The sequence below is a fragment of the Diabrotica virgifera genome, chromosome 6 (assembly GCF_917563875.1).
Source record: "Diabrotica virgifera virgifera chromosome 6, PGI_DIABVI_V3a".
NCBI lineage: Eukaryota > Metazoa > Arthropoda > Insecta > Coleoptera > Chrysomelidae > Diabrotica > Diabrotica virgifera.
In genome coordinates, this window is record NC_065448.1 from 8,220,690 (window position 1) to 8,236,149 (window position 15,460).

Sequence of the window (15,460 nt, forward strand, 5' to 3'; positions counted from 1 at the left end):
CCATTGTCCTCATGTAATTTCTTTATTATCTTTTCGGCCAATGTCTGTGTCACTAAATATAGTTCCTTTCCGTCTATTCTCTTAAAATATATGTTATTTTCTACTTCCGCTCTTCTTTTCTCTCTTTCCTCTAGGTCTTCCTGGTTTGTCCTTATCTCATTTAAAGAATATATCCCTTCTTCTTGTATTAATCTATTTAGTCCCACCTGTAGAGTAATTGTTTCCTTTTTTCCGGTGTCCTCATCCCGTGTTAGAGCGTCGGCTATTATGTTGTCTTTTCCTTTTATATATCGGAACTCAAAATCATACTCCTGTAATAATAGAATGCCTCTATGTATTCTATTATTTACTAATCTATTCTTCATGATATGTACTAAAGCTGCATGGTCTGTTTCGATTGTGAATTTTGCTCCCAATAAGTAAAACCTCAATTTGTTTACGCAATATAGTACACTGGCAAACTCCAATTCTGTAACACTATATTTTCTTTCATGTGTTTTAGTCACTCGAGATATAAAACATATCGGTACTTCTTGGTCGTTTTGTATTTGAGACAGAACTCCTGCAAATTTTTGTATGGACGCATCAGTTCGGAGTATAAAAGGTAAATTGTAAATGGGGTGGTATATTTTCGTTCCTTTTGAGAATTCTCGTTTTAATGTTTCGAAAGCTTCCTCCTGTTCTTCTTTCCAATTCCATTTTATTCCTTTTTTAAGCAATTTTATCAGAGGAATTTCCTTTTGGCTCAAATCGGGAATCAGCTTTTTAAAATAATTTATCGTGCCAAGAAAACCTCTCAATGTTTTCAAATTCGTTGGTCTTGGGTATTCATCTATGAGCTTGACTCTGTCTTCGGCTAATCTTACTGTTTTGGTGTCCAATTGAAAACCCAAATAAATGACTTCTTTTTGAAAAAATTGACATTTTTCAATGTTTAATTTCAATCCCGCTGTGTCCAATTCTTTCAGAATTATTTCTATGTGTTCCAGATGACTCTGAGTATCTTGTGAAAAAATTAATAAATCATCGATATAATGAACTATGAAATCTTCATGGCGATTCAAAATGGTATGTAGAGCTCGGACGAGTGCAGCACAAGCACTCTGCAATCCAAATGGCACTACCTTAAACCGGTAGACAATACCATCAATAGAAAAAGCGGTGTAGTTTCTACACTTTTCAGCTAACGGTATCAACCAAAAACTGTGTTTTAAGTCAATTTTCGAAAATATGTGTGACCCGGTGATTCTTCCAAAAATGGCCTCGATGTTTAGAGGTGATTCATATTGTGATACAGTGTGCTGGTTGATATTCCTGGCATCTAAACATAATCTCAATTCTCCATTGCTTTTCTTTACTATCACAATCGGGTTAACATACGGTGAATCACATCTTTCGATGATTTGATCTTCCAACATTTTATTTATTTCTTCTTTCACCTCTTGTCGATACTTGTATGGAATCGGGTAAGTCTTTGATCGAAAATTTCCCAAGTTTTTCACCTCAAATGAATGTTCGTACTTTTTAGCCACTCTGTTTTCCTCATTGATCAAATTTTCGTAATTTCTTAACATCAACCGCAATTCTTTTTCTTTCCCTTCTCCACATATCAATTTTCTGTCTTTTTTTTCAGATTCTTCACACATGTTTACCGTGCATTCCGCATCCTCGTTTGCATATACCTCCTCTTCAAATACCACTGTTTCAATCATATTTTTTTCACTTTCATTTTTTTGCTTTATTTCTTCTTCTCCTGAGCTCGTCTCTTCTTTTGAGGAATCCCAGGTTTCCTTTGTTTCTGATACTCTCAAATTTTCTTCTTCTGGGCTCAACTCTTCTTTTGAGGAGCCACAGGTTTCATTTTCTTTTATCTTTTTCTGACCTTTTCTCCTTTTTTTTCTTTGTCCTTGCTTCGCTGCCAAATTCATTTCCACTGTTTGTTCTTTACCTGATTCGTCCGTATTTTGTTTCTCATGTTCCTTGTCCTGTTCTTTTTCTTCTTCTTCTTCTGTTAGTTTCATCGTATTATTTTTAAAATCTATCACTACATGTTTTTCTGCCAATTCGTCAACTCCTACTATCATGTCATGTGACATGTTTGGCATTATTACACATTGTAGTGCATACATTTTCTTACCCAGTCGTACCATTACTCGTATGCCTTCATTTATAGTTGCCAATGTCCGTTTGTTTGCGCCCACTAAATTTACCCTAGGTATTTTGTAAATTAAATTTGTTAAGTTAACTTCTTCTATTAGTTTTCTGTTGACCAATGTTATTTCAGATCCAGTGTCTATCATAATTTTAATTGGTTTCTCGTTGATAAATCCATCCACAAATTTTAAATTAACTCCATTTTTCTTTTCGTTGTTTCCTGCCAATTTAATAAACTCCTTGGGGTGACAAAAGATTCCTGTTTGATTTTTGGTTTTTAGTGAGCGCCGTCGTGAAAAGACGCCGGTTGCTCATCGTTGTTTATATTTTCGTTTTCCCTTCTGGGATTAAAATCTCGTCTTGTATAGTCCCTCCTATTTTGATTTCTATCTCTGTACTCTTGTGTTTCTCGGGGCCTGTAATCTTCTCGCGACCTTCTTGATTTTCTTTCTCTTAGACGTGATTCTCTTATTTGTAGGAATTGGCATAAACTATCTATGTCTTTGTAGTTTTGCAATGTGATATGGTCTTCCAGCGTTTCCTCGAAATGTCTTGCAATCAGTTCGACTAATTGTTCCGATGAGTAATTATATTGTAAATGTTTTGCATTATTGTAAATTTGCAAAGCATATGTCCTTTCTGATACACCCATCCTATCATTGTATTTCCCATTTTGCAATTCCTTGTTAATTTCCAATTGTTGGACTTTTCCCCAGAAATAATTCAAAAATTTTTGTTCAAATTGTTGCCAATTGCCGAATTCTTCTTCTTTGCTATCGAACCATAGGCTTGCTTCATATTTGAGATGGTTTCTGATAGTTTCTTTTGCTGTTTCGAAATTTCCGATGTGCTGTATTTTCTTTTTCAGGCTATTTATGAACGGCACTGGGTGTAATCTTCTTACATCCCCGCCAAACCTTATCTTCACGTCATCTGTGCTATGTATAACCATTTCTCTTCTTTCTCCGACATTTTGTTGGGTATTGATTTCCGCAATCTTTCTTTCCACTTCTTCTATGTCTGCTTGAATAGCGTTTTGCAACTTGTTTTCCAAACTTTCCATTTCTTTTTTCTGGCAATTCGTTATCTCCTTTATTTTATTTTGAATTTTCATTTCTTGTTCTTTCATCTCGTTTTTCATTGTTGTTAAACATCCTTTTACTTCCTTTTCTATGCGTTCCTCCATTTTCTTGTTGTTCTCTTCTATTGCTTGTTTCATTTTTTGTTGTGTTTCATCCATTTTTTTATCCAATTTTTGTTGTGTTTCATCCATTTTTTGTTGTGTTTCATCCATTTTCTGTTGTGTTTCATCCATTTTTTGATCCAATTTTTGTTGTGTTTCATCCATTTTTCGTTGTGTTTCCTCCATTTTTTGATCCATTTTTTGTTGTGATTCATCCATTTTTTGATCCACTTTATCCATTTTCTTTGATGTTTCTTCCTGATTTTTATCCATTTTTTGTTCTATTCTTTGTGACTGGAGTTGCATCATTTGTAATAATTTATCTATTCCTGATAATTCTTGCTGTTCTGATGCCATGATTGTCGTGTCTAAAATATCTTCTTGGTCTGAATTATTCTCTTGATTTGAATGTTCTTTTTGTTTTTTGTTGTCTTTGCTTTGGCTTCTTGTCACAGACATTTGTTTTCAAGAAGTACTGTCCCCGCCAAATATGAAATTTTACTAGTATGTTACCAAGACGACTTTTTCTCACCCAAATATTATAAATTGTCAATAAATATATCAAATGTAAATATCGTAAAAATAAAATATTAAATCAGTTATGTAAAATTTGTACCTAAAGAGATCTAAAATTTTATGTTATCAAATGTAAGTATCTCACTTTTTACCACAGGCATATAAATTTTCAAATACCGGCTTTACTCTTTCTATCCTTCAAATTTGCCACTAGAAATACTTAACAATGCTTTCCACGTTGGACGACAGTTGTTGTGATCTTGATTATTGATATGAGATAATATTTTTATATGTCATTTAATTTAATCAATGCATTAATAATAATCTAATTAATTTACCAGATCACATATCAATATGTTTTCAATCTCAGGGCTTTTTATAAAATTAATTACTTACATACGTGGCTTCTAAGTATTTCTTAATGGTTCCTAATCGGGATAGGAAAGAAAAAAGTAAAATAATAACACATATGGGTTACAATTGTAATCAAAATATTGTTTATTTTATTTAAATGGCAATCACTGCTTAATATTTGCTATATCTTATTTTTCTTAAACATAACATTTACACATGGGAATCTTATTTTCTTTTGATTTCCAATTGAAAGTTTTTATTAACATTTAACTATTATGATTTATTAGCAACAATTCTATTTAAGTTTGATGAAGCTTTTCTGATATTATTGATTATGTTTCTTCAATTTTAAATGTGGTATTTACTACGAAAAACCCATACATTCATGTCCAAACAAATGAGACTGACCTTTTTCTGGTGCACTGAGAATGTCTTCACACAAGACCCGTTTCCTGCTATCCTTGGCTGCAATCCAAACCTCGTCCTGGCTTCCAGTAATGTTCTCCTCTGAAACTAGCTCGTATAGCTCTCGTTTCCTGCTTCTGTCGTGATGCTGTGTTCTACCTTTTTCGAAACTGCAATCAGCTACCGGGAACTCTTGGCTCAAGGAGGTTCTTTTACTCTCAACCTGGCCTACCTCTCGTTCTACGATAGATACTTCACACTCACGGAACTACACAGGCTTTCTCACTCTCCGTACACTACCGTCTACTACTCGACTTCACTTCTCGACAGCTCAAAACATTCTGATCTCTATTTGTCATTCATTCCCCTGCTTTCTAAATATCCCTTCCAGATTCACAAATCAAACTTCCACCACCAACTCTCATTCGCAGTATTCCTCAAAACCAATTTTTAAACTTTCTAAATATGCTTAATGGATTTCAAAGAAAATAGTTAATTCCCATTCTAAAATTACTTTCTACTATATACAAATTTTAATGACCTACTCTCTATTTCCACTTAGTCTTATTTAGCATCGGCTAATGATCGATCCTTCCGCGAACAAACGATAATGGCCTATTATCGATTTCACTTGAGTCTTATTTAATCACTTCTTAAAATTAAATATAACAATTTGTTGTATACAGGTTGTTTTAAATTTATATGCCCGTGGTTGAGAAAATTGAAAATATTTTATATTAAATTGAATTCTGTTTATAATTATCAAAATTTAATTTTCATATCAAATAGAAATATAACAATATATATATATATATATATATAGTCTTTTGAGTCCCTTTTACTTTTCAGTGTCGGGACTTTATTTATTAATTAAAGGTGAATATTTGTTATGAATTATTTGTCGCCACAATAAAAAAATACTAAAATGTTAACATTTTAACAATTTACATTAAAAAAATGCTATTAATTAAAATTAAGTCACATTTTAATTTTTTTTTACTTCGAGCTCTCACAAGTCACATAATTTCAGAATTCAAATTCAAAATTTTGCCGAAAATTCAAAGTATACCACTAAATTTAGCTTTTCATCCTCTTCTCAATGAAAAATCTATTTTAAAATATTCAATGTATAGGGTGTTGTTTTTGGGTTGGAACATTTTTCCAATATTTTTTAATCCGGCCCTGGATTTTTTATAATTGTAAATAAACTAAATTATTGGACACCTTAAAAAATATTCAGTGATAAATATAAAATAAAAATAAAGTATGGTTAGCAAGTTGTAACTCGTATTTCAATTTTTTTTTATACTTCGATCTTTCGCAATTCACATAATTTCAGAATTCAAATTCAAAATTTGACCAGAAAAATCATTTTGCCAAAAATTCAAAGTATACCAATAAATTTAGTTTTTTATCCTCTTTTCAAATGCAAAATCTATTTTAAAAAAATTCAATGTACAAGGTGTTGTTTTTGGATCGGAACATTTTTCCAATATTTTTTAATCCGAACCTGAATTTTTTACAATTTTAAATAAGTTAGTTGATTGTACACCTTAAATAATATTTGCGTGCCAAATATAAAATAAATATACAGTGTGGTTAAAAAGTTATGAACCAAATAAGAAAATGGCAAAATGGATAAAACACCCAGTATCTTTGTTATTAATGAAGTAAGACCCATTAAGTATGGTATTTTTGAGACTGTTAAGTGTCCTCTTTCTACAGTTAACGTATGTTACTTTCCCAATGAAACACCCTGTATAGGTAGTGAAAATTATTACTTATTGAGGGGTATAAAATCAAAACTCGATTTCCCCAAAATTTTCGTTTCTCACAAATAGCTAAAAACTTGTAAAAAACAAGCCACAGTTACACAATTACAGTTATCACATGGATTTAAGTTTCATATTATAGAATTTAACCATAGAAATTGCCATTACATAATGAGTGAAATCCAATTTTCGTCAATAATTAGGTAAATAATTGGCATTTTTGTTTGGAGACAGCGAGTTTTGAAGCAAACTTTTGGACAAAGCATGTTTTGAAACAAACTCGTTAGGAGAAAGGAAGTTTTGAAACAATTCCCTTGTTTGCTAATGGAATTTTACAACTTTTAATATAGTTGTAGTTGTATGTTAAAAGAATAAAAGTAATTAGCTTGATAGTGGAACAACAGGTCATATCGGTTCCAATGACGGTATTGTGGCTTACACAATGTAGTTGGTGATACTTTAAACATAGTTCATAGTATTTTTTTTTGATATAAAAGCTCTATTCACATATGGACATGGGCCCCAAAATATTAAACAGTACTGAAGAGCTGGCTACACCAAGCCATAGTACATTAGTTTTAATATATGGAAGGATATAGTATCCCTTATATTTATCTACAGTCGCAAAAATGAAAGAATACCCATGAACGATCCCATCAATCACTTATTTTGTATTTGCTGTCTTGCTCTATAACAAACGTTTGTTATTTATAGAAGAAGACAGCAAATACAAAATAAGTGATTGATGTGATCGTTCATGGGTCTTCTTTAATTTTTCCGACTGTATGTGGTTTTCCCAGCTTAGCTTTGGATCTAGCATCAGTCCTAAAAATTTTATTCCTTCAGCATTTTGAATGGACTTTGGTAAAAATCTCATGAAGCTGGTTTTTGTTATATTTAATTTAAGGCAGTCATCTTTGCAATATTTACTAAATTCCGGAGATGCTGCATTGCCCTTGCTAACAAACTGATCAAACTGATGATGTTATATAATGAAGCTTGTATCATCTGCATATTTAATAATTTGATTAGGAGTAGTGCAAACTTGGTTGATATCGTTGATAAAAACAATAAAGAAGAGAGGACCAAGTACCGAACCTTGTGGTACTCCCACAGAAAAATTCATTGGGTCTGATAATGTATCATCTTTGATATTATTGTTTGCAAACAATTTGACAAATATGATATTACCCAGTCATGTGGTATACCTCGAACTCCCATGCCTTCCATCTTTATCAGAAGCAGCCTATGATCCACCATGTCGAAAGCGCAACTGAGATCATAAAAAAGACACAACGTGTTCTGTTTTTCATTAAGAGCTTCATAGACACAATTAAGAGAGTCATTAACAGCGCTCAGAATAGATTTGCGTTTCTTAAACCCATCTTGGACATCTGGCAGTAAATAAAATGCTTCTAGATAGCTTGTTAGTCTTTCACAAAATGCCAGTTCAAATAATTTTGCAATCTGACTAAGTATACAAATCAAACTATAATTCTCAATATTACTTGCAGAACCTTTATTTTTAAAAATTGGAAATCCCTTTGATTCCTTTATATTGGGAAATTGGACCTTTGTATGCTGTTGTGTAATATGAACATAAAACTGCAGTTCATCAATATTTCTGTTATTTCCATAATGTTTTTTTAGTAGTGTGTCCACATTGTCTTTTTTTTTCGTACTTTACTATTTTTAAGGAAGTTAACTTTTTAATGTTTGCTGATGTTAAAATACACTGAGCGGCACAAAAAATGGCCACCCCACAAAATGGGTAATTTTTGATGTCGTGAATTTTCTAAATCTGTTGTCCGATTTAAGTGATTTTTTTAACATTTTATAGCCTTATTTTTTAACAATATCGCTGTAATAAAATTATACTCTGGGCTAATTAGCAAAATTCATGGAAAAGTTATTTACCAGCACTTTTATTGCTGGAATCGAATTATAAGATCCTATATATTAATAATATAGGTATGCAAAGTCCGCAGATAGTGTGCCACTTTTTTTATAAACAAAATGGCGCCGACAAATCGTATTTTTTTCAATTATTGCTCTATAACTCCGAAGATTTTAACTTTACAACAAAAACACCCAAATAAAAATTCACCGCAATTAAATTCTGCATAGAGATATGTTTTTCACGATTTGCTCCGACGAAAATTTTCCTCGGAAAATGCGGGTTTTCCTAACAAAAACTCTAATTTTCAAATAAAGTTTTAGGTAAGTAATTATTAATCAATAATTAAATAACTTAGTGACATCAAAGCTTTCTTGGTATAGATTGTAATTCCAGAAGCCGGTGAAAATTAAACGAATATTTTAGCAACAATTCAATTGTTAATTAACAATTTACGATCGCAATAATAACCAAAATAATCATGATAAGTTGATCAAACTTATAAATATTATAAAGATGAGATGCTTATTTAATATTTTATCGACAAAATATAAATTTTTCTTTTTTTTGCATAATCTTTAAATTTTGAAAAAAAAATAGTTATAATCTTCTTCTTATGGTGCCTATCCGTTACGGATGTTGGACACTAACATGGCTATTCTGACTTTGTTGACTGCTGCCCTGAAAAGTCCGGTAGTGGTTAAGTTAAACCATTTTCGCAGGTTATGCAGCCAGGATATTCTTCTTCGTCCTGGACCTCTTTTCCCATGCACTTTACCTTGAAGTATGGTCCGAAGTAGGTATTCCAGTTTGCGACGTTTTATACGCTGTTTTATACGAATAATTATAATACTCTGGTCTAATTAGTAAAGTACAAAGAAAGTTTATTTACCAGCAATTTTATTGCTGAAATCGAATTATAAGATCCTATGTATTATTAATATAGGTATGCAAAGTCCGCAGATAGTGTGCTACTTTTTTTATAAGCAAAATGGCGCCGACAAATCGTATTTTTTTCAATTATTGCTCTATAACTTCGAAGATTTTAACTTTACACCAAAAACACTCAAATAAAAATTCACCCCAATTTAATTCTACATAGAAGCATGTTTTTTCCGATTTGCTCCGACGAAAATTTTCCTCGGAAAATGTGGGTTTTCCCAACAAAATCTCGAATTTTCAAATAAATTTTTTGGGCCAGTAATTATTTATTAATAATTATATAGCTTGGTGAAATAAAAGCTTTCTTGGTATAGATTATAAAATCAGAAGCCGGTGAAAATGAAACGAATATTTTAGCAACAATTCAATTGTTAATTAACAGTCAATTTAATTTGTCAATTTGTCAATTTAATTAACAATTTACAGTCGCAATAACAACCAAAATAATCATGAGACATTGATCAAACTTAGAAAGATTATAAAGGTGTGATGCCTATTTAATATTTTGTCGACAAAATATAAATTTTTCATTTTTTTACATAATCTTTAAGTGTTTAAAAAAATTGTTATAAAAAAATTAACATTTCTCAGAAATTGTTTATTATATTCTAATTTTATAAAATACTTAAAATGCGTATTTCATAGGTCTTGAAAATGAATGCTTTAAAAAAATTTTCCAACCATTTGCAAAAAAGTTATGAAACAGCAAAGTAAATATACGATTTTTCCGTTGTTTATAATTTGTTTTAATTGTTTCAAAGCTTAAAAGTGAGTCTATGGTACAATCTAATTACTCACAAAGTATGTCAAAAATTAGTGCAATGGTTATATTTTAATCAAAGATTAAAAATACTTTTTTTTGTAATTTTTAGCGAAAAAGTAGGACTGATACAGAGTCGGAGCTAAAATGTTCACTCGAAGCGACTGACACGCAGCATATATTATTTATAAAAGTGTACGACTCGCGCGGCCGGTCGTCGCTCCGAGTGAAAATTTTAGCTAAAGTACTGTATTATTCTAATTTCGCGCGTGTAAATTGCAAAAAAATATATTTATAATCTTTAATTAAAATATAACCATTAAACTGATATCGATATTTATTTGTAAATAATTAGCTTGTACTTTAAACTCACTTCTACGCTTTGAAAGAATTAAAAAAACTATAAACACCGTAGTAATCGTATGTTTACTTTGCTGTTTCATAACATTTTTGCAAATGATTGCAAAAAAGTTTTAAAGCATTCATTTTCAAGACATTTGAAATGCGCATTTTAGCTATTTTTTAAAATTACAATATAATAAAAACTTTCGGAGAAACGTTAATTTGTTTATAACTATTTTTTTTAAACATTTAAAGATTATGCAAAAAAACAAATAATTTATATTTTGTCGACAAAATGTTAAATAGGCATCTCATCTTTATAAGATTTCAAAGTTTGATCGGTGTATAATAATAATTTTGTTTATTATTGCGACCGTAAATTATTAATTAACAATTGAATTGTTGCTAAAATATTCGTTTAGTTTTCATCAGCTTCTGGAACTATGATCTAAACCAAGAAGGCTTTTAAGTCACCAAATTATTTAATTATTGGTAAATAATTACGTATCTAAAACTTTATTTGAAAATTAAAGATTTTGTTAAGAAAACCCGCATTTTCCGAGGAAAATTTTCATCGGAGCAGATCGGGAAAAACACGTCTCTATGCAGAATTTAATCACGGTGAATTTTTATTTGAGTGTTTTTGTTGTAAAATTAAAATCTTCGGAGTTATAGAGCAATAATTAAAAAAAACACGATTTTCGGGCGCCATCTTGTTTGTAAAAAAAGTAGCACACTATCTGAGGACTTTGCATACCTATATTATTAATATATAGGATCTTATAATTCGATTCCAGCAATAAAATTGCTGGTAAATAACTTTTCCCAAAAATGGCCTATTCTCTGATAATCAGCCCAGACTATTATTGCTAGACAGGTAAATGATCATTGTATACCGGGTGTACCAATCAAACTGTGTTTTATTCTCAAAGTTCACCACACCCTGTGTAATATTCTAGCATTTATAAAATATTGAAATTAAAACCCAACTATAGTCGCAGGTTTTCTTAACATTCTGTTTTTTTTATTCATTCGCTTATGTTGGATAATAAAAAAGTTAGGTACTTTAACAACTAGCCATGTTCTTCATTAATACATGGTGTTTCTAAATAAGTGCGACAAACTTTAAGGGGCAAATCTGCATAAAAAAATAATGGCTGTTTGCTTTATAAATCCATGTCGGCAAATGCTTCGTTTCCGAGATACTGGATGTTGAATTATTTTCTTACAAACTGACGATTTATTCATTGCTCTAAAACTGGTTGAGATATGAAAATGAAATTTGGTAGTTTTTAAGATACAGTTATTGCACATTTTTTGACATACAACTAAGAATTTTATATTCACCATTGGCGTGCATGCCGGTAATATTACCCGTCATATTACCTGTATGCGCGCCAATGGAGAATATAAAATACTTAATTGCATGTCAAAAAATGTGCAATAACTGTATCTTAAAACCTACCAAATTTCATTTTCATACCTCAACCGGTTTTAGAGCAATAAATAAATCGTCAGTTTGTAAGAAAATAATTCAACATCCAGTATCTCGGAAAGGAAGCATTTGCCGACATGGGTTTATAAAGCAACCGGCCAGTATTTTTTTATGCAGATTTGCCCCTTAAAGTTTGTCGCACTTATTTAGAAACACCCTGTATTTTTTGATTATCCAACATAAGCGAATGAATCAAAAAACAGAATGTTAAGAAAACCTGCGGCTATAGTTGGGTTTTAATTTCAATATTTTATAAATGCTAGAATATTACACAGGGTGTGGTGAACTTTGAGAATAAAACACAGTTTGATTGGTACACCCGGTATACAATGATCATTTACCTGTCTAGCAATAATTTTATTACAGCGATATTGTTAAAGAATAAGGCTATAAAATGTTAAAAAAATCACCTAAATCGGACAACAGATTTAGAAAATTCACGACATCAAAAATTACCCATTTTGTGGGGTGGCCATTTTTTGTGCCGCTCAGTGTATATAAGACTGTCTATGATGAGGATAACATTTTTCAGCTTCAGTCACAAGTAAATGATTTTTATGAGTGGTATGGTAGAAATGAAATGGAACTTAATATTAACAAATGCTTTTTAATAACTTTTGCTAGATCCCATTCGCCTATTCACCTTACCTATGTGTATTTTATTAATAATACTCCTGTCACACGTGTGAACGAAATTCGGGATTTAGGTATAATATTTGATTGTAAATTAACATTTTACTCTCACATTGACCATACTGTTTCGAAGGCATTTAAGATGTTGGGTTTTGTATTACGTTCATCAAAAGATTTTTCAATTCACACAATAAAAATCTTATATTGCAGTATCGTGAGATCAATTATTGAATATGGTTCTATTGTCTGGTCACCTAGTTATGCATATCAAATCCTAAATATTGAAAAGGTTCAAAATAAATTTTTATGTTTTGCTGTTTTTAAGATGGGTTTAACAGTTGGAAATTATACTTATGACAATATGAGATTAAATTTACAAACTCTTGAATGCAGAAGAGTCATGTTGAATATTTGTTATCTTCGCAAAATTATCTCTGGTGTTTATATTAACTCCGAAGAATTAGAATTGATAAGTCTTGTGGGCTTTAATATACCTGCTAGATTGACACGAAATCCACAAATATTCAAGGAACAACGGCATGCTACAAATTATGGTCAATATGCACCAATTAGTAGATTGACCCTGTATGGAAACAAGTTTAGTCATCTAATAGATCTGTTTGGTTCTTCAGTTTCTTCTATTAAACAAGAACTCGGGCGTCTTGAATTTTGAATTTAAAAAAAATTAAATAGATTTAACTGTTATAATTGATTCAGTTGTTTTCATCATTTGAAAATAATTTATATTCTTTTATTTTTATGTTTGTATTTTATAGTTGTAGTTTTACATGTATCTAAATTTTATATTTAATAATTATTATATATTTAATTAATATATTTAATTTTAATTTTATATTTATATGTGACGAAAGCTCTGCTTTATTGTATTTTGTATGTATTGGGTTTATCTATTTTTTTATTTATTTATTCACGGGCAAGCCCGTTAATAAATAAATAAATAAACTAAATTTGATTTAGGAATAATCACTAGTTCAGAATTTAGAGATTTTGTGCCTTTCGTAATGGACTTCGACACATAGATTTTACTTCTGTAGGAGTTTTCGCTTTCCCCTCCACTCACTTTACATTCCTCTTATTTATTGGTCGGTTGGAAAAAGACAGGTTTCACGCAGAACTGTCATAGGAGAAAGACAGAGTTTGATTCAAAAGCCTTCTTTTAACATTGAATTTATATTGGATTAAGCTAATTTTGAGTCAAACTAGTTCTGGATTCGTGTAGGGTTCAACAAACAGATTCAGAAAATATAAACAACTTAATTTCGATCATGCATGGAGAAAGTGAGTTTTGATTATCTTACCTGAGTTATCTTCATCTGGTTCATTCTTTAAGTCTCTCAGATCAAGGGAGGTGGATACCTGCTCCTCTATATATCTTGGATAGGGAACAAACTCTTCTTTAATTTCAGCTTTTACTGCCCTAGCTAATAAGAATTACATTTCATTGTTTAGTATTAATTATTATTACTTGTCTTACTTGCTGGTCCTTTCTTCAAGTCCTCAAGATCGGTTGATGTGAATAGCTGATTCTCTATTATGCGACTTTGGCTGTGGCCGCATTCAACAGAATCTTCCTTAATTTCAATGTTACATTCCATAGCGGACACTAAGATAAGCAAATAAACTGAACAATGAACACAAAGGCAAAAAAAAGTCACTGGGCGCCGGGGGGGCGATACAATATTACAATTATTACAATAATAAAATACAAACACAAACAAAAACTCTTCATGTAAATAACATGTAACCCACATGTAACCACAACCACATGTAACTCTGCGCATGCGCAATGCGCAGCCGCTATGTTTTTCGTATAGTTGAGAAATTAGGCATCACTGCTTGTTTCCAAATCACGTGATATAATATGGCTGCTGGATGGCGAAACTGTCATTCATAGGCGTATCCAATGTTTAAACCACTTCATATTTAATTTGCTATCACAATTTCACAAATTTCGCTACACAATTAACAAAAAAAAAACAAAACCAAACAGGATATTCTTTACAAATTTGTCAATATTCAATGTAAACATTTAGATACGCCATGACCACCCCCCTTAACTGTGTCTATGGCCATGTCAGTTTAGCCATCCACCGACCACCACTGACAGTTCATTGGAATCCCTAATTCAAATTAGTTATTTATTTATAATTTTTTTGTTCTAATTTTCATGTCAATCGATTTTATTTTTCCGTATACAGGGTGTAACAAAAATACAGGTCATAAATTTAATCACATATTCTGGGACCAAAAATAATTCGATTGAACCTAATTTACCTTAGTACAAAGATGCACATAAAAAAAGTTACAGCCCTTTGAAGTTACAAAATGAAAATCGATTTTTTCCAATATATCGAAAACTATTAGAGATTTTTTATTGAAAATGGACATGTGGTATTATTTTTATGGCAGTAGTATCTTAAGAAAAAATTATAGTTAAATTTGGACACCCCATAAAAATTGTATGGGGGTCTTGTTCCTTTTAACCCCCCAAACTTTTATGTACGTTCCAATTTAATTAATGTTAGAGAGATATCGAAACCCTATTTAACACATAGAGGTATATATTGACATAGAGAGAGTATCATCAAAGCGAAGTGACGACACCATCTTTTTTCTTTGGATTAGTGCTGTTTCACTCTACGCATATTAAGCTGAGACAGTTGTCCTCCTCTTCCGTGCCTATACCACCGCCTATACTCACACCTTAATGTCATCTTAGTTTCTCGGTACGATGTGTTAGAAAGAGATAGCGCAAACCAGTCGAAGAGATCTTGTCGTCAGGACGCGCATAGTGAAGGCTCTCTCTATGCTAATATATAACTCTATGATTTAACATCGTCCTTTAATAAAAGATCCTTTATTTTGACATAAATAACCATGCTTATATGTCAAAAGTGTCAAAATAAAAGATCTTTTATTACCAAACGACGGTTTCGATATCTCTCTATAGGGCTTTTCATCGATTGTCATTTGTTTCGAGCTTCTG

The 15,460-nt window shown here is 31.3% G+C and overlaps 1 protein-coding gene across 1 annotated transcript in view; it reads right to left on the minus strand.

Moving 5' to 3' along the window:
* LOC114332431 (zinc finger protein 235-like) overlaps nt 1-14,510 on the minus strand; it is a 30,908-nt gene extending 16,398 nt beyond the window's left edge. The window contains exons 1-2 of the mRNA XM_050654266.1: nt 13,949-14,510; nt 13,773-13,895 (exon numbers count right to left, since the gene is read on the minus strand). Coding sequence (XP_050510223.1) covers nt 13,773-13,895; nt 13,949-14,255 — 430 coding nt within the window. The 5' untranslated portion in view covers nt 14,256-14,510. The remainder of the gene's footprint in view (nt 1-13,772; nt 13,896-13,948) is intronic.
* Nucleotides 14,511-15,460: the final 950 nt, after the last annotated feature.